Raw genomic sequence first — 19,663 nt, 5'->3', positions numbered from 1 at the left:
AAGTTTTATACTTTTTAATCTCCTTCCCCGTTTCCGTGGATATTTTAAAACCTATGTACCTCGACACTCGCTATTTTTAGTACAACATCACTACTCTGTAATGCGCAGCATTAAATCCTTCACGAATTGAGGTCAGGTGAAAACAGAGGCGGACTATTTAATTTTTTTTTATCATCAACTTTTTTCTCCTGCCAGCATTCCCTCTCCTGAAGGCACTCTCTTCCTGCAAGATTATGATTCCAAGTGATCATTTATCTCGGAATCGAATCTTGACAGCAAATAGCAACAGGCTTTTCAACCTTTATGAAATATCACAGTCAGGACTCGCTGTCCATAAACTGCGCTAACACACAAGCACCTTGAATAATTTGGTGTATGTATTGGGACATCACATGTATTGAGATACAGAGAAAAGTACTGTTTCTTGTGCGTCGTACAGACAAAACACATAGAAGGAAAGGAGGGGGTGCAGAATGGAGTGTCACACTTATAGCTAGCGTGCAGAGAACTTAATGAGAGGTGCGTCCATTCAAAAGTCTGATGGCAGCAGGGAAGAAGCTGTTCTTGAGTTGGTACGTGACCTCAGGCTGTTGTATCTTTCTCCCGATGGGAGAAGGTGGAAAAGGGAATGTCCGGGGTGCGCGGGATCCTTGATTGCACTGGCTGCTTTTCTGAGGCAGTGGGAAGTGTAGACAGAGTCAATGAATGGGAGGCTGGTTTGCATGATGGACTGGATTATGTTCATAACCCTTTTGTATTTGGTTGCAGTCTTGGGCAGAATAGGAACCATACCAAGTTGTGATATATCCGGAAAGGATGCTTTCTACGAGGGGGGCATCAGGATGTTGAATTTGATGACCAGCCATGATCAAAATGAATGGTGGAGCAGGCTCAATGGGCTGAATGGCCTACTCCTGCTTCTACTTTCTACGTTTCTATGATATATCTGTAAAAGTTGGTGAGAGTCGTAACAGACATGCCAAATTTCTTTCATCTTCTGAGAGAGGAGAGGCATTGGTGGGCTTTCTTAAGTATAATGTTGGCATGGAATTGGGTGACTGTGTGAAGTTTGCTTGTTCTCCCTGTGTCCCTGTGGGTTTCCTCCAGGTGCTCCGGTTTCTCCCTGCATTTCAAAGAAGGGCAGGTTAGGTGCTAAATTGCCCCTTAGTGTCCCAAGGTGTGTCGGTTAGGGGGATCAGTGGGGGAAATACATGAAATTACAGGGATAGGGAAGGGGATTGAATCCGGATAAGATGCTCCGTCAGAGAGTTGGTGCAGACTCGATGGGCTGCACAGCCATGTTCTGCACTGTAGGGATTCAATGATTCAATGGCAACAGTGCAATGGCTGTGAAAGAAACTCATCTCCTTTCAATCAGCCCCAGAGACTCACACAATGAAGGCTCGATCCCAGCTGAAGATCTTCAGCGGGGTGGGGGCAGGAGGGGGGGCTTCTTCCTGAAATTTCGGCCTACTTTACTCCTTGCTGGTCTGTCCCTGCCGACACATGCCCACCATGACAGTGCCGCTGGCATTTTGGTTGGAGTTTGACCAGGAACGTCTTCAGCAGGAATGCAAAAACAACCTGCATTTATATAGCACCTCAAACGTATAAAACAAACTGGAGCATAAAATAAATATGATACTTTTTTACTCAGTCTTGGGTCATGGGTGTCGCTGGCTGACCAGTATGTATTGCCCATTCCCAGTTGCCCAAGGGCAGTTGAGAGTCAACTTCATTGTTGTGGCTCTGGAATCACATGTAGGCCAGGCTGGGTAAGGACAGTAGATTTCCTTCCCTAAAGGACGTCAGTGAACTAGATGGGTTTTTGTGACAATCGTTTTATTGTCATCAGTAGATTCTTAATTTCAGATCTTTTGTTTAATTGAATTCAAATTCCACTATCCTCCATGGCAGGATCCAAACCCGGGTCTCAGGTTATATGAGTTTCTTGACTGATAGTCTAGTCATAATACTACTAGGCTATTGCTCCCACTGAACAACATAGGAATGTATTATGATTGTTGACCAAAAGGTTGACCAAAGAAATGTCCAGATCATCAACAACCACGGTGGCACAGTGACAAGCACTATTGTCTCACAGTGCCAGGGACCCAGGTTCGATTCCCGGCTTGGGTCATTGTCTGTGTGGAGTTTGCATGTTCTCTCCATGTCTCTTTGGGTTTCCTCTGGGTGCTCCGGTTTCCTCTCTCAGTCCAAAAATGTGTGGGTTAGGTGGATTAGCCATGCTAAACTGCCCCTGAGTGTCAGGGGGATTAGCAGGGTTAATACATGGGGCTACAGGGATAGGAGCTGGGTGGGATTGTGGTTGGTACAGACTCGATGGGCCGAATGGTCTCCTTCTGCACTGTAGGGGTTCTATGATTCTAACAACCTGCCCTGTTCCCTCCATGCTGACACTATAGTTAAGAAAGCCCACCAACGCCTTTACTTTCTCAGGGGTTTGAGAAAATTTGACATGTCTGCTACAACTCTCACCACCCTCGAAGAAAGCATTCTTTCCGGTTGTATCACAGCTTGGGATGGCTCCTGCTCTGCCCAAGACTGCAAGAAACTACAAAGGATTGTGAATGAAGCCCAGTCTATCACTCAAACCATCCCCGCATCCAGTGACTCCGTCTATAGTTCCTGGTGCCCCGGCAAAGCAGCCAGCGTAATCGAGGACCCCACTCACCCCGGACTTGCTCTCTTCCACATACTTCCATTGGGAAAAAGATACAAAAGTCTGAGATCACGGATTAACCAACCCAAGAGCAGCTTCTTCCCTGCTGCCATCAGACTTTTGAATGGACTTACCTTGCATTCAGTTGATTTTTCCCTACACCCGAGCTATGACTGTAACACTGTACTCTGCACTCTCTCCTTTCCTTCCCGATGTATGATCTCCCTGGTACAACACGCAAAATAAAAACTTTTTACTGTATACTAATGCATGTGACAATAATAAATCAAATCGAGGTTTTAACAATCAGCTAATTGGGGGAGAGAAAGCTGAAGAGGTTTAGGGAGGAAATTCCCAAGTTTAGGACTAAGGCGTCGGAAAGCATGGCCAGCAGTCATGGAATGATGAAGGTAGGGATTGGAAGAAACCAGGAAGATTATAACGAGTGCCGACTCAGGGAATTGGGTCAGGGCCAGTGTCAATTAAAGAGGGCAGGCGGGAGTTCAGCTTTTGCCTGATTGTTGCTCCATGGAGGATAATGCCGCTTTGGAACACTTGAACTGTTCCGAGGGTTCAGACTTGAATAGAATCAATAATGAAGCTGGCAAGAGGATTTATAAAAATCTAATGTTATTGAATTATGTTTCAAAATCACAAGGATATAAATAGCGCACTGATAGCTGAGAAATGGGCTGAAAGACCTCATGCAGAGCTTGTCAATGAAAAATAAAACATACAAATTGATAACTTTCAATCTAATTGCATTCTTATTTCGTAAATGCCTTGAATCCGTCCAATCCAGTTTCTGTCTTTCCTTTTAACCTACCGAACAACTGGCCTCTTTCATCCAGTTCTCTGTCTTACTTTAAACAATGGAATCAAAGACTTACACATCAGGTTAGACCATGAGAGATAGGAGCAGAATTAGCCTACTCCGTCATTCGAGCGTGGCTGAAATGTTTCCCAATCCCCTTCTCCTGTCTTTTCCCTGTAACCCTTGATCCCATCATTAGTCAATAACCTATCGATCTCTGTCTTAAATATACTCAATGATCTGGCCTCCACAGCCTTCTGTGGCAATGAGTGCCACAGATTCACCACCCTCTGGCTGAAGAAATTCCTCCTCATCTCTGTTCTAAAGGGTCATCCCTTCAGTCTGAAGCTATGCCCTCGGATCCTAGTCTCTGCTGCTGATGGAAACATCTTCTCCAGGTCCACTCTATCCAGGCCTTGCAGCGTTTTGTAAGTTTCAATGAGATTCCCCCTCATCCTTCTAAACTTTGTCGAGGACAGACTCAGTGTCCTCAGACGCGCCTCACACATCAAACCTTCAATTCCCAGGATCATGCTGGTGAGTTTCCTCCGGACCCTCTCCAAGGCTAGCACATCCTTCCTTCAATACGGGGTTACGAAACTGAATCTTCCACACAGTTTTGGTTCCTCAATTGCTTTGGTTGAAATTCCCCCGTCTCGCCCACTGTGGGAGTCATAGCAGGCGAGGTGGAAAATTCAACAGATCATTTAACGGCCCTTGAACTTGAGGGGGAATTTCCAGGCTTGAGACACGCACGGCTGGACAATCCCACCTTTTACTTTAAAGAACAAAGTGGTGGCACAGTGGTTAGCACTGCTGCCTCATAGCACCAGGGACCCAGGTTCGATTCCAGGCTTGGGTCACTGCCTGTGTGGAGTCTGTACTTTCTGCCTGTGTCTGCGTGGCTTTCCTCCGGGTGCTCTGGTTTCCTCCCACAGTCCGAAGACATTAAGTGCATTGGCCATGCTAAATTATCCCTGGGGGACGATCTAGGGTAAATGCATGGGGACTGGCTGGGTATATGGTTTGTGCAGACTTGATAGGCCGAATGGCCTCCTTCTGCACTGTAGGATTCCCTGACTGAACAGGCGCTGGAGTATGGCGATTGGGGATTTTCTCAGTAACTTCATTGCAGTGTTAATGTCAGCCCACTTGTGACACTAATAAATAAATTTTAAAACTTTAAACCCACAGAAACACCATTGGTCTAGCTCACTCAGGAGACTAATGGGTTTATGTGTTCTCTGAACAATATCCTTATCCGGTGTTGGGGCACAGCTATGATAAATGCTGAGTTGTTCAGCTCCCAGAGGTGAAACTTGAAACGCCTATGTTCAGCTGTTTTCAATTTGTACAGTATGAGGAAAGGTTTGAAATGATGCCCCTGACTATGAATTTTATACCAGAGTGAAGATTTATTAATGATGTGGAGATGCCAGTGTTGGACTAGGATGGGCACAGTTTCACAACACCAGGTTAAAGTTCCAACAGGTTTATTGCAATCACGAGATTTTGGAGCACTGCTTCTTCATCATAGAAGAAAATCCATACAGTGCAGAAGGAGGCCATTCAATCATCGAGTCTGCACTGACCACAGTCCTACCCAGGCCCTCTCTCCGTCACCACATGTATTTACCCTTCTAACCCCCTGACTGTAAGGGGCAATTTAGCATGGCCAATCCATCTAACCTGCACATCTTTGGACTGTGAGGGAAAATTAGAGCATCTGGAGGAAACCCACGCACACACGGGGAGAATGTGCAAACTCCACACAGACAGTCATCTGAGGCTGGAATTGTACCCAGGTTCCTGTCACTGTGAGGCTAACCACTGTGCCACCGTGCTGTCCCTGATGAAGGAGCAGCACTCCAAAAGTCATAGTACCAATATACCTGGTTGGACCCTAACCTGGTGTTGTGAGGCCTCTTACTAAGATTTATTGAGAAGTCTGGGAGAAAAACAGTGAAGTAAAATAGAAGTACGCTGAAATAAGACCACAAGCAAAAATGGCCTTTCACTCCATTGAATCTGCTCCGCTGTTCAATGAGATCATTGCTGAGCTGATGTGACAATCCTCAACGCCATTTTTCCACCTTATCCCCATAACTCTTGTTTCCTTAGCTGATTAAACATTTCTCTGTCTCAGCCTTGAACAGACTTAACGACTCAGCCTCCACATCCCTCTACGGTAAAGAATTCCACAGATTCACTACCCTTCAAGAGAAGAAATTCCTCCTCATCTCTGTCTTAAATAAGACAATGGCTTGACACAGTGTCAATACTTTAAACAGATCCAAGCAATCTTAATCTAACTTCCTTCAGAGCTAACTCTCCCCAATCTGTTCCAGTACACCTTATAGATTTTAAGAGCTATAAAAATCCCATAACTTTGACCACACAGTGCCTTCATGTCTGTGAGGTTTGCTTCTGCGATTTAACCACCAGTTTGCTTTTAAAATCTGATTTCTTTCCTAGTGCTTGCTGGGAATTAAGCAACAATTCTTGTTCTTGGCTGAGGTCTAAAATAACTTCTACATACATCCCCTTAAATACACTTTTCCCTTTAACCTCTCCCAGACCTAATTAATTTTATCCCTTTAGTTTAGCTTTTTGAACAAATCAAAAAGTATCACACAGGAACAGGCCATTCGGCCCTCCAAGCCTGTGCCAATCATGATGCCCTAACTAAACTAAAAAACAAACCTTATGCCCTTACTCAGACCACATCTCTCAATTCCCTCTCTATTTATGGATCCATCCAAATGCCTCTTAAATGGGTTTGATTTGATTTATTACTGTCACATGTATTAGTATGCAGTGAAAAATGTTGCTTCTTGCGCGCTATACAAAGCATACCGTACACAGAGAAGGAAAGGAGAGGGTGCAGAATGCAGTGTTACAGTCATAGCTAGGGTGTAGAGAAAGATCAACTTAATGCAAGGAAGGTCCATTCAAAAGTCTGATGGCAGCAGGGAAGAAGCTACTCTTGACTCGGTTAGTACTCAGACTTTTGTATCTTTTCCCCGACTGAAAAAGGTGGAAGAGAGAATATCTAGGGTGCGTGGGGTCCTTGATTATCATAGAATCATAGAATTCCTACAGTGCAGAAGGACACCATTGAGTCTGCACCGAACACAATCCCATCCAGACCATATTCCATAGACCCACATATTTACCCTGCTAATCCCTTGACACTGAGGAACAATTTATCATGGCCAATCAACCTAACCCGCACATCTTTGGACCGTGGGAGGAAACCAGAGCACCCGGAGGAAACCCACGCTGACATGGGGAGAACGTGCAGACTCCACACAGACAGTGATCCGAGGCCAGCATTGAACCCGGGTCCCTGGCTCTGTGAGGCAGCAGTGCCACCCCAATTGTCAATTGTTGGGAAAACCCATCTGGTTCACTAATGTCCCTTCAGGGAAGGAAATCTGCCGTCTTTACCTGGTCTGGCCTACATGTGACTCCAGAGCCACAGCAATGTGGTTGACTCTCAACTGCCCTCTGAAATGGCCTCTCAGTTTCAAGGGCAACTAGGGATGGGCAATAAATGCTGGCCAGTTAGCCTGTATCCCAAAAATGAATTTAAAAAAGGACCAAAATGAAGGGACAGGTTTCTGTGCTGTTGACAACCCGAATGGGCTCTTGCCCTTGGTGTCCGCACCTCAAAAGAACAAAGCAAATTACAGCACAGGAACAGGCCCTTCGGCCCTCCAAGCCTACACCAACTATGCTGCCCAATTTAACTAAAACCCCTTAACCTTCCGGGGACCCTATCTCTCTATTCCAATCCCATTCATGTACTTGTCAAGACGCCGCTCTGCTTTCACTACCTTTCCTGGTAACAAGTTCCAGGCACCCACTAATCTCTGTGTAAAAAATCTGCCTCATACATCTCCTTTAAACCTTGCTCCTTGCACCTTAAACCTGTGCCCCCTAGTATTCCACCCTGGGAAAAAGCTTCTGACTATCTACTCCCTCCACGCCTCTCATAATCTTGTAGACTTCTACCAGCTCACCCCTCAACCTCCGTCGCTCCAGTGAGAACAAACCAAGTTTCTTCCAATCTCTCCTCATAGCTAACGCCCTCCATACTAGCCAACAATCTGTGGAATTCCCTCCTGGGGGCACTCTCCCTCTCCCCACTTTGTGACACTGCTCAAAACCTACCTCACCTCACATCTCATCCCAGTGTTAATTCTCATCTGATTACATCCCTGTGAGGCGCATGGGGATGATTCATTATGTTAAAAGCAGATTTTTAGTGTCCTCTTTAAATGCCATCCACCCAGATGGAAGCAGAGACTGTAATGGAGGCCAACAGTGCGAATTTAGTGGAAATACGGCCGTGCCACTAAAATTTAATTTGTTTCTTTCACGATAAATCATTTTAATGCACAAATTTTACTTTGACATAATTGAATGTCTAGTCGATGCCTTTTATTTCCTCGAAGTGCTGTGTGGGTTATCAGAACCTCATATATTTCTTCTCTTGCCTGACTTCAAAACAAAGAACCTGCTTATGAATATCTTTAATATTCATGGGTTTCCAGCCGCGCCGTGGCAGTTGTCAGGTGAAGGAATAGCTTCATCAAGCCAGCGATTGCCTCAAGATGTCTGGCCTGCGAACAAAACCCATTAGCGCTGTACATCACAGGTCAGACTGGCTGCGTATAGAGCTGCTCCCGGAGCTCCATCTACACCGCTTTGCCCTCCGTATAATGACTGACATTAGCCATGAAGGGCTCGGGGTGCCTTTCATCCACCTTTTCCTCTCCGCATCATTCCCTGTCACAAGCCTGCGTCGAGCTTCTGAGAGTTTCGGAGATGTCAATCGCTCAGTAATTGTACGCTGACAGCTCTCTGAAATTCGGGCAAATGAGATATAATAGCCCGACCTATTTTTTTTTTTACGTGTGCTTTGACTGGACCTACTGTTGCCCCTGTCTCCCTTTAGATTCTTCCGTCACCAGCTGATAACAACGCAGAGCAATTTTAATGGCGGTTTTTAACACTGCAGGCCCCAAACTTATGTTTTATTCTGTGGGATAACATGCAATTATGTTGAATCCTCATTTGAATATTTTCTTTCTTCGATGCTCCTTCACCCTGCACTCAGAATTGACGCGTCGAAGGTGGATTTGTCCCCTCCCACCCCCCACCCAAATCTATGCCCCACTGAGTGATTGCCAGATATGAATTTTGAAGATCCCAAATTGGCATTAAGAATAAATATTAAATTTATTCATTGATTTGTGGCTTACGTTAACACTGCATTGTGCAAATCTCCCAGTTGCCACACTCTGGCGCCTGGTTGGGTACACTGAGGGAGAATCTGGCATGGCCAATGCATCTAACCAGCACGTCTTTCGGACTGTGGGAGGAAACCGGAGCGTCTGGAGGAAACCCACGCAGACCCAGGGAGAACGTACAGAGACCACATAGACAGTGAGGCCAGGAAAACCTACTTTAACGGGGTTATTCTTCATAATGTAAAGTAATTTGAAATTCCTGAGCATTTCCCTAGTACTGCATGATGGACCAAGTGGCCTTCTCTGAATCCTGTTCGTTATAAGAACACAAGAACATAAGAAATAGGAGCAGGAGTAGGCCATCTAGTCCTTCGAGCCTGCCCCGCCATTCAGTAAGGTCATGGCTGATCTGAAGTGGATCAGTTCCACTTCCCCGCTTTCCCCCCATAACCCTTATGATCTTGTTATGATCTTTTAGTCAGATTATTGGTCTCTCAGAGAATCATGGGACATGGACAGCAGGCAGGAAAATGGAGTTGTAACCAAAGGTCAGCTTTATTGTATTCAATGGTGGGGCATTCTCATTGGATAACATGCTCTACTCTTGCTCTTGTTTCTATCTTCTATTCTTATTGAAGTGCTATCTCAGATTTTAGGCAGGATTTTCCAGTCACACTCACCCCAAAACTGGAAAATCCCATCCAAGATCAACAAACCTTTCCATGGTATCTCATAAGAACATAAGAAATAGGAGCAGGAGCAGGCCATCTAGCCCCTCGAGCCTGCCCCAAATTCATATCTCCCTCGCCTGTTTCAATTCCCGTGGTGGGCAAAACAGGAACATTCACCTCTCAAATCTCCAGAGCGGAGCTTGAACTCACAATCCTAAAAAAGTGTTGTTGTTTGTATTGTTCAGGCTACAAAACAGTTAAACCAGAGGCTCCTAACCTCATTAAAATATTTAAATTGCCTGTCTTCCACCTCAGAGCTGGTTGCGTGCTCACCCTATTGTCCCACACATGTCAAACCTGAACATTATAGTGCAAGACTAAAAGCTTTGACAGAATGTCTTCTGTTCTTTGCAGACAGAGAGGAAACGTATACACATTGCACCTGATCCAGCGAAACAAAATAAGTAAAGCAAAGTTGATTTATTAGTCAGAAATAGGCTTACATTGGCACTGCAGTGAAGTTACTGTGAAAGTCGCCTAGCCGCCACACTCTGGCACCTGTTTGGGTACACTGATGGAGAATTTACCATAGCCAATTCCCCTAATCTACACATCTTTGGACTGTGGGAGGAAACCGGAGCACCCGGAGGAAACCCATGTAGACACAGGGAGAACATGCAAACTCTACACAGATAATGACCCAAGCCGGGAATCGAACCTGGGTCCCTGGTGGCATGAGGCAACAGTGCTAACCACTGTGCCACCATGCTGCTTTGTGACAGTCATTCGCTGGTTTATTCCACAAGGCAGCGTCTCGACCAATCAGAGTCAAGCTGCCTGGTTTAAATTTCAAACAACAATTAGCAGTTAACTATCAGACACTGTCAACTGGTGCATTCTCCATGACCAGGTCTATACCAATCAGAAGAAGGTTGGGTTGGAGGCAGAGTGGAGTCAGGTTTGAGATTTTTTTAAAAATCTCAAACCTAGACCCAACCCGCTCAATTTTTTCGGGTTAAAATTCGCCCCAGCCTTTCAAGCTCTCAGAATCGTTAGAGTTACAACAGGTTTCAAACAAGCACTGGAGCAGTGAAAAGTGCAGAGGGAATTGTGCAAGGCAAAAAGGAGACAGGATGAGAAAAAAAGCAAAAGATTGTCATGAGAAAGTGCCATTGGCAACAACCGAAACATTATCAGTGCTTACTCTCTGTAAGAATGGGAGCACTGGTTAATCCAAAGCCATTGAATGTAACATTGTGCCTGGCTGGAAAACTGTAAAATGCCTAATTGAAAGATGAGGTGTTGTTCCTCAAGCTTGCATTGAGTTTCATTGCAACAGTGCAGGAGCCTGCAGACACAGAGGTCAGAGTGGGATGAAGATGGGGGAATTAAGATAGCATGTTGCCAGAAGCGCAGGTCCACATCTGCAGATGGAATGGAGGTGTTCTGAGCATAGCAGTCACCCCCATCTGTGGCAGACAAAGTGGTAAAGTATGAGTGCAAAACTAAATGTTTCAACACAATGTCTTCTATCCTTTGCAGACAGAGAGGAAAGGTAGGCACATTGCACCTGATCCAGCTAAACAAAATAAGTGGCCTCCTCAATGCAGAGGAGATCCCATCGTGAGCAGTGAGTCCAGGTCATAAGATGACATGGAGTGCAATCAAGAGTAAATGTGGGAGACAGGGGGTTAGATATTGGTTTATCTCCTATCACCAGAAATGGAGTTGGGAAGTCAAAGAATGTTGGAGATGGACAATGTGAAGGAGCAGAGATTGAAAGCAAACTTGCAGAAATCTCTGGGTGAGAACAGGAAATGAGAGGCACTGTATCAGAAAGAATTGAATGAGGGGATATTAACAGGACTGGGGCGAAGAAAGGGAATGGTGAATGGGACATGGGTGTCACTGGCTGGCCAGTATTTATTGCCATACCTACTTGCCCTTGAAATGGAATGGCTTGCTAGGCCACTTCAGAGGGCAGTTGAGAATCAACCACATTGCAGTGGCTCTGAAGCCACATGTAGATCAGACCAGGTAAAGACGGCAGATTTCCTTCCCTAAAGGGCATTAGTGAACCAGATTAGTTTTTCTGACAATTGACAATGGTTTCATAGACATCAGTAGATTCTTAATGACAGATTTTCTTTCTAATGAATTCAAATTTCACCCTCTGCCGTGGAACCCAGGTTCCCAGAACATTAACTGAGTTTCTGGGCTAATTGTTTCTCCATAATACCACTCGACCACCGCCCTCCCCTGACCGTAGAGAAGGCGATTTTGCCGATTTTACACTTGGAGCTGCGAATGGAGCTGCTGTGAGTTTCCAGAATTATTCCTATTTGAGACTTAACACCATTCCCCCGGTCTCTTTGGAAGCTACTGTCATGTTTCAACATCTTTCACGCAAGAAAGGTTATTACAAGCTAAAGCTCTGGGGAAACATCGGCAGATCACAAGTCGAGATTGGGGACTTTTTATCGGGAGAGATTGCATGAGAAGTGGTTGTGTGCACAAAGATTGCTCGGGACAGCTGAATAATTGGATGAGGTAGAAAGCCAACTATCCAACATGTCGAAGAGGGGACTTGTCAGCTCTCAGTCTATGGATTGCTTTTTTTACACAATCCTGATGCAGTCAAACAGCTGAACTTACTTTCGCATTCAGGATCTGTCTACTGTACTTGCAAAGCAATCTGCAACACTTGTTTTTTTTTTCCCAGAGCGAGAAGAAGGATTATTTACTCTGAACATTTTATTTTGGGTAAGGTTTCTTTATCCATTTTCCATTTCATTTATTTTTCAAAGCCGTATTTGTTTGAAAAAAGAAGGACAAATTAGCCTTTTGTGACCTCGGTAAGTCCCACACAGATTTACACCCAGCGATGTGCTTTTGGAAACACATCAGTAGATATTTACACAGCAAGATCCCAGCAATTCTTTTTGGCCTTTTTAGGGCAATATTGGTTGTGGCATCTTTTTTGATTTTTGATTTATTATTGTCACACGTGTTAGTCTACAATATTGTTTCTTGCGTGCTGTATAGACAAAGCATACCGTACATAGATAAGGAAAGGAGAGGGTGCAGAGTGTGGTGTTACAGTCATAGCTAGGGTGTAGAGAAAGATCAACTTAGTGCGAGGTAGGTCCATTCAGTAGTCTGATGGCAATAGGGAAGAAGCTGCGCTTGAGTCGGTTAAGAGAGAGTATGCCTGAGGTGCCTTGGTCCTTGATTATGTTGGCTGCTTCGAGGCTGCGGGAAGTACAATGGCAAGCTCTATTGCCATTCCTTGAAATATTGCATTTTCACCCACTTGAGTAAGCAGCCTGAACCTCAATTTAACATCTCACTTGCAAAAATGGCCCCTGAAACATCTGCCTGGCTATTGTGCTCGACATGCTGGGGTAAGATTTGAACACTCAATCATCAGACTCAGAGACAAGAGTGTTACCAAATGAGTCAAGGCTGACAGCACTCACTCCCTTTCAGTGCCACATTTTCTGTTGCTGAAAAGATATTTTGTTGAAGCTTTCATCTGGCACTCATCAGGATAATCAGAAGAATATTAATATCAGTGGGAGACATCAAATTTATTTTGTCTGAGGAGAAGGTGCAGGTTGGTTGGTAGTTAACTCCGATTGATAGAAGTCTGTCATTGGAGAATGCATCAGTTGATGGTGACTGTCAGTTAACTGACAGTCATCTTTCAGATCTAGAGGGCGCAGCCTCAAAATAAGCGGTGAGGGGGGGGTGGGTGGTGGACAGATTAGATCGGAGTTGAGGAGGAACTTCTTCACTCAAAGGGTGGTGAGTCTCTGGAATTCTCTGCCCATTGAAGTAGCGGAGGCTACCTCGCTGAATATATTTAAGTCACGGGTAGATAGGTTTCTGATAGACAGGGGAATTAGGGGTTGTGGGGAGAAAGCGGGGAAGTGGAACTGATTCACTTCAGATCAGCCATGATCTTATTGAGTGGCGGGGCAGGCTCGAAGGGCTAGATGGCCTACTCCTGCTCCTATTTCTTATGTTCTTATGTTCTTAACTGCCAAACATTGTTTGAAATTTGAACCAGCCAGCTTGACTCTGATTGATAAAGACATTGCCCTGAGGAATGAGCAAACAGATAGCTGTCAGCTACTTTGTTTAGCTAGAACAGGTGCAATGTGAGCACCTGTTCTTTCTGTCTGCAAAGAACACAGCCCTGTGCATTAATAAATGTAGCTTCAGGTACACACAAGTGTCCCACACTGCGAGATCAGCTGACAGTTTTAAATTGGGTGTCATCATAATTTTTAGCGCACTGAGGATTATTTACTTAGCACCACACTGGCATTTCAGGCATGTTTCAATGGGGGAGTATTTTGGGCTCACTGACCATAATTCCTTAAGATTTCGGGTAGTCATGGATAAGGACAAGAGTGGCCCATGGGTGAGTGTGTTTAATTGGGCAAGGGCCAATTACATCCATCGGGGGAATGTGCATTGGGAGTGGCTATTTGAGAGCAAATCCACATCAGGCATGCGGGAGGCTTTTAAAATTGATTGTAGTACAGGACAGGAATGCCCCCACAAAAATAAAGGCTAGAAATGGCAGAATTCAGGAACCATGGGGCGGCACGGTAGCACAGTGGTTAGCACTACTGCTTCACAGCTCCAGGGTCCTGGGTTCGATTCCCGGCTCGAGTCACTGCCTGTGTGGAGTTTGCACGTTCTCCCCATGTCTGTGTGGGTTTCCTCCGGGTGCTCCGGGTTCCTCCCACAGCCCAAAGATGTGTGGGTTAGGTTGATTGGCCGTGCTAAGAAATTGCCCCTTAGTGTCCAGGGATGCATAGGTTAGAGGGATTAGTGGGTATAATATGTAGGGATATGGGGATAGGGCCTGGGTGGGATTGTGTTCAGTGCAGACTCGTTGGGCCGAAGGGCCTCTTTCTGTACTGTAGGGTTCTATGATTCTATGGATGACGAGGGAAATTATAGTCAAAAGGGGAAAGGAAGCATACAATAGGTCAATGAAAACTGATGAAGCCCTTGAGCGAAAGTAGGAAGGAACTTGAAGACGTAATTAGGAGGGCTAAAAAGGGCCATGAAGTATCTTTAGCAAACAGATTCAAGGAGAATCCCAAGGCTTTTGATGCATATATTAGGAGCAAGAGGATAGCAAGAGAAAGAGTAGGCCCATTCAAGGGCAATGGAGGGAAGTTATGTGTGGAAGTGGGTGAGATTGTTAATGACCTGGTATCAGTATTCACCAAGGAGAAGGAATGATGGATGTTGAGGTCAGGGATAGGTGTGTGAACCCTCTAGAAAATGTCAATATATTGAAGGAGGAAGTACTGGGGGTATCTTAAATTGCATTTAAGGTAGACAAGTCCCTGGGGCTGGATGGGACCTATCCCAGGTTACTGCAGGGAGGCAAGGGGATAAATAGCTGAGGGCTTAACAGATATCTTCACATCCTGTTTGACCACAGGCAAGTCTCCAGGGGACTGGAGAATAGCCAGTGTTGTCCCTTTGTTTAAGAAAGGAAGCAGGGATAATCTAAGAAATTATAGGCCAGTGACCTTGACACTGGTGATGGGGAAGACTTTGGAGAAGATACTGAGGGACAGGATATATGCACATTTGGAAGGAAATGGACTTATTAGTGGCAGACAGCATGGGGAAGGTCATGTCTCACCAATTTGATTGAGTTTTTTGAAGAGATGACAAAGATAATTGATGAGGGAAGGGCTGTGGATGTAGCTTATATGGAGTTTACTAAGGTATTTGATAAGGTCCCACATGGTTTGTACAAGACTGGTACAAAAACTAAAATCACATAGGATTCAGGGTGGATGGATACAGAACTGTAAGATTGGTCTTGTCAGCAATCTTGTGAATCGGGCCCAAGCTCATCGTCTGAGCTTTATGCTGAAATATGGCGCATCAAATGCATCATGTGAGATAAAGGCTCCCTGGTCTGACCACTTTGCCCTGTTTATCGAGCAAACTCATGAAGGGGCCTAAGATTGTTACTTTTGGCCTTGAAAAGTATCCCGTCTACCTCAGATTACGCTGGCTGGGCAAGGCGTATCAAAATCTTGAGCAACAGGTGAAGCTAGCAATTTCACACTGTTGCTATGCAGAGGCAACATTCACCACTAACACGATGCTGTCGTCAAGCCAGACAGACATATCACACAAATGCAAATCTGGTATATGAATTTCAATGCTGAGCTGATGCTAGATGCAATAGCCTTACACCCCAAAGACTGGTGATCGTACCAAACAGAATGACCCAGCCACTGTTTGCAATGGGCAAGGTATAAACAGCACCCAAGCAGCCTGTGCTTGCAAAACTCAAGTGTCCAACATTAGATATGATTCCGCGATTAGACAAGATTTGCAAAATAATCCTTGGTGTGCTGAGAATTAGACCGACAACCAATTTAAGATTACAGTTTTGTGTGTTCTGGAAGCTACATATATTAATACACACAGCCCTGTTCTCTGCAGATGGAAAGAACATGTACACACATTCCATCTGTTCCAGCTAAACAAAGTAAGTGACAGTAATTCACTCGTTCATTCCCCAGCACAATGTTTTAAAGTTAAAGTTTTATTAAAGTTTACTTACTAGTGTCACAAGTATGCTTACATTTACACGGCAACAAAGTTACTGTCAAAATCCATTAATCGCCACACTCCAGTACCTGTTCAGGTACACTGAGGGAGAATTTAGCATGGCCAATGTACCTAACCAGCATGTCTTTCAGACTGAAAGGGAAACCGGACCACCCAGAGGAAACCCAAGCAGACACAGGGAGAATGTGCAGACTCCGCACAGACAGCGACCCAAGCCAGCAGTCGAACCCGGGTCCCTGGCACCGTGAGCCAGCGGTGCAATGTCTTCCTGATCAGAGTCAAGAGTCTGTTGTAAATTTTAAACAAGGCTTGGCAGTTAACTGTCATCATTAGCAACTGACACATTTCTTCATGGCAAGTCCTCCACCAATTAAAGTCTAATTGTTGGCCAATCAGCACCCTCTTTAAGACTGAGATAGGTAAGTTCTTAATTGATAAGGGGATCAAAGGTTACGGGGAAAAGGTGGGAGAATGGAGTTGAGAAACTTACCAGCCGTGACTGAATGGCAGAGCAGACTTGATGGTTGGAACTTGACCACCCCGCCCACCACAAGAACTGACAGATCTGTTGACAGAATTTTATGCTTTTGGGATGAGCAAGGCCGCAACATCCCACCCAATGAGCGAGATGCCCCAATTCTGTTCCAATATCTTGTGGTCTTCTCATACAGAATGAAGTTGTTGCTTCCCCTGACATTGGCAGTCTTGCGATTATCCGGTTAATTGCAAGAGGAAGACCTTTGCCAAAATGCCTGTTTTCTGCAATACTCAAATTCTGAACAGCCAAAACTAGAGGGCATAGGTTTAAGGTGAGAGGGGAGAGATACAAAAGGGTCCAGAGGGGTAATTTTTTTCACACAGAGGGTGGTGAGTGTCTGGAACAAGGTACCAGAGGTAGTAGTAGAGGCGGGTACAATTTTGTCTTTTAAAAAGCATTTAGACAGTTACACGGGTAAGATGGGTATAGAGGGATAAGGGCCAAATGCGGGCAATTGGGACGAGTGGTTCAAAAAAACGGTGGCGTGGACAAGTTGGGCCGAAGAGCCTGTTTCATAAGAAATAGGAGCAGGAGTAGGCCATCTAGCCCTTCAAGCCTGCCCCGCCATTCAACAAGATCATGGCTGATCTGTCGTGGATCAGTTCCACTTTCCCACTTTCTCCCCATAACCCTTAATTCCCCTGTCTGTCAAAAAACCTATCTACCTGTGACTTAAATATATTTAGCGAGGTAGCCTCCATCACTTCAACGGGCAGAGAATTCCAGAGATTCACCACCCTTTGAGTGAAGAAGTTCCTCCTCAACTCCGATCTAAACTGCCCACCACCCTTATCTTGAGGCTGAAACGCTGTAAACCTCGATGACTCTATGACCCTTGACTGTTAGCAACATTTATAGTCATTACAGGAGCAAAAATTCAGAATTGTGGACCGCACCCTCCCAGTTTGTAAAGCACGTCCTTGTTGTTATCCTCTATTGCTGACTTGCCCTTGAACCACAACCACATCATCTTTCAGTCCTCAATTGGCAATCCCAGCAATTCTTTTGACAGGTTCCTGGGGGAGGAGTGAGTTACTGATTGTTCTTTTCAGTCTGTCTTTCTACTTAATAGGGACCTTTGTGTCCTTCTCTACGAGTAAATATATAGAAGCACATTAACACATGCTGTAGCCCTGGGTATTCATTAACTGGACAAACTGTAAACATTTATTACTCCAGGAATACAAGACTGCATGCCCGCTGGCTAAACAATAAAAATGTCAAAATGATGCATTAGCCACATTTCTGAAGTACTCTGTTACGTTGCTTGGGAAAATGAAGCACAATTGGGGAAGAGTTATAGCCATAAGTGTATCAGAGGTTTTCAAGCAGGTTGTGGGATTATTTATCAGAGCTTTATTTTTAACGCCTGCTATTTTTAATATTTTTATTCTACGCTCTGCCCAATTGTTTCTCTCCCACCATTCAACAACTATCTCTCATCATCCAGGAGGAAGCTACAATCTGCTACAAGCCCCTCCCAGGATAGAGTTGCCAGGTCCCCGGATAAACTCTCTTCCACCTTCTCCCATTGGGAAAAAGGTACAAAAGCCTTATGGGACTTAATAGGATTGAGGGTTATAGGTTGGCCTAGTAGGGAGGGATATGATCAGCACAACTTGTGGGCCGAAGGGCCTGTTTGTGCTGTAGTTTTTCTATGTTCTATCATGTACCAATAAACCCGAGAACAACTTCGTCCCTACTGCCATCAGACTTTTGGATGGACCTACCTTGCATTAAGTTGATCTTTCTCTACACCCTAGCTATGACTGTAACACCACATTCTGCACTATCTCCTTCTCTATGAATGGTATGCTTTGTCTGTATAGTGCGCAAGAAACAATACTTTTCACTGTATACTAATACATGCGACAATAACAAATAAAATCAAATCGGAAATCGGTCTCTTGCTACTACTCAGACAGCACATCCATCCTCATGGTGTCCCGCATTCCCATGGCGAATGCTTTCTTTTTCCTATTAGACGATTCCTAATTCTGAATTAGCCATTTCTCCCTCCGTTACTGCCATTTTTATAACTGATAGGTGGAAGTATTTAATACAAAAAGGCATAAACTGTATCCAATTCTGCTATGACTTTTCCCTCAAGTCTGATCACAACAATGCTCTGGATATGATTAATCGTTAGTTCACGGAGAGGCAGTAGTGTTGGGATATTGTTACTTCACTGGTAACCCGGAGCCTCAGTTATAATGCTCCGGTGGCCTGGGTTTGAATCCCACCATAGCAGATGGTGAAATCTGAATTCAATGACAAATCTGGAATTAAAAGCCTAATGATGAAAATAAAACCATTGTTGATTGTCCTAAAAACCTATCCGTGACATGAAAGCCCTTACCTGGTCTGGTCTACATGTGACTCCAGACCCAGAACAATGTACTTGACTCTCAAATGCCCTCTGAAATGAAGGGATGGGCATAAAATGAATTGTTTAAAAAAAATTCTTGATATTTCAGGGCAATTCTGAAGGGTTGGCAACCCTAGATTAGACCTTTCATATGTCTTTGATGGAACAAGCTTCAATGTACCAGTGCTATACCAAACCATTTTCAGGCACAGCAGGACTAATTCAATGAGACAATTCTGAGAGACTTTCGTAAGACTGTAACAGAGTAAAAGGAATTGAAAAGGAGGGATAGAATCATTCAGATATGACTGATGCAGTCTGATAAAACCTTAAGAAATAGGGCTGAACTATATGAAATGCTGGATTTCTGATCCCAGGATTGGTGTGTGCAGGTACAATGGAGATATTAAACGACACTATATTATATATTGAATAACATTTGTATAGCACCTTCAATGTGTTCAAAGCTGAATTGCTCCCACGGACCATGATCAAACAAAACTTGAAACTAAGATGCATTTGGAGTGGCACGGTCGTGGAGTGGCATGGTGGCACAGTGGTTAGCACTGTTGCCTCACAGCACCAGTGACCCAGGTTCGATTCCCGGCTTGGCTTACTGTCTGTATGGAGTTTGCACGTTCTCCCCATGCCTCTGGGTGCCCCGGTTTCCTCCCACAGCCCAAAGACACGCTGGTTAGGTGGATTGG

The 19,663-nt window shown here is 44.7% G+C and overlaps 1 protein-coding gene across 2 annotated transcripts in view; it reads left to right on the top strand.

Moving 5' to 3' along the window:
• Positions 1-19,663, top strand: part of galntl6 (polypeptide N-acetylgalactosaminyltransferase like 6) — a 1,196,842-nt gene that overhangs the window by 229,149 nt on the left and 948,030 nt on the right. Inside the window, exon 2 of one of the 2 annotated variants that reach the window (XM_080189755.1) lies at positions 1,599-1,608. The exons of the other annotated variant lie outside the window; for it this stretch is intronic. Coding sequence (XP_080045881.1) covers positions 1,599-1,608 — 10 coding nt within the window. The remainder of the gene's footprint in view (positions 1-1,598; positions 1,609-19,663) is intronic. 2 annotated transcript variants of the gene reach the window in all.

This window comes from Carcharhinus amblyrhynchos, chromosome 5, assembly GCF_965287045.1.
Source record: "Carcharhinus amblyrhynchos chromosome 5, sCarAmb.v2.hapA, whole genome shotgun sequence".
NCBI lineage: Eukaryota > Metazoa > Chordata > Chondrichthyes > Carcharhiniformes > Carcharhinidae > Carcharhinus > Carcharhinus amblyrhynchos.
This window is presented reverse-complemented; position numbering and strand designations above follow the sequence as displayed.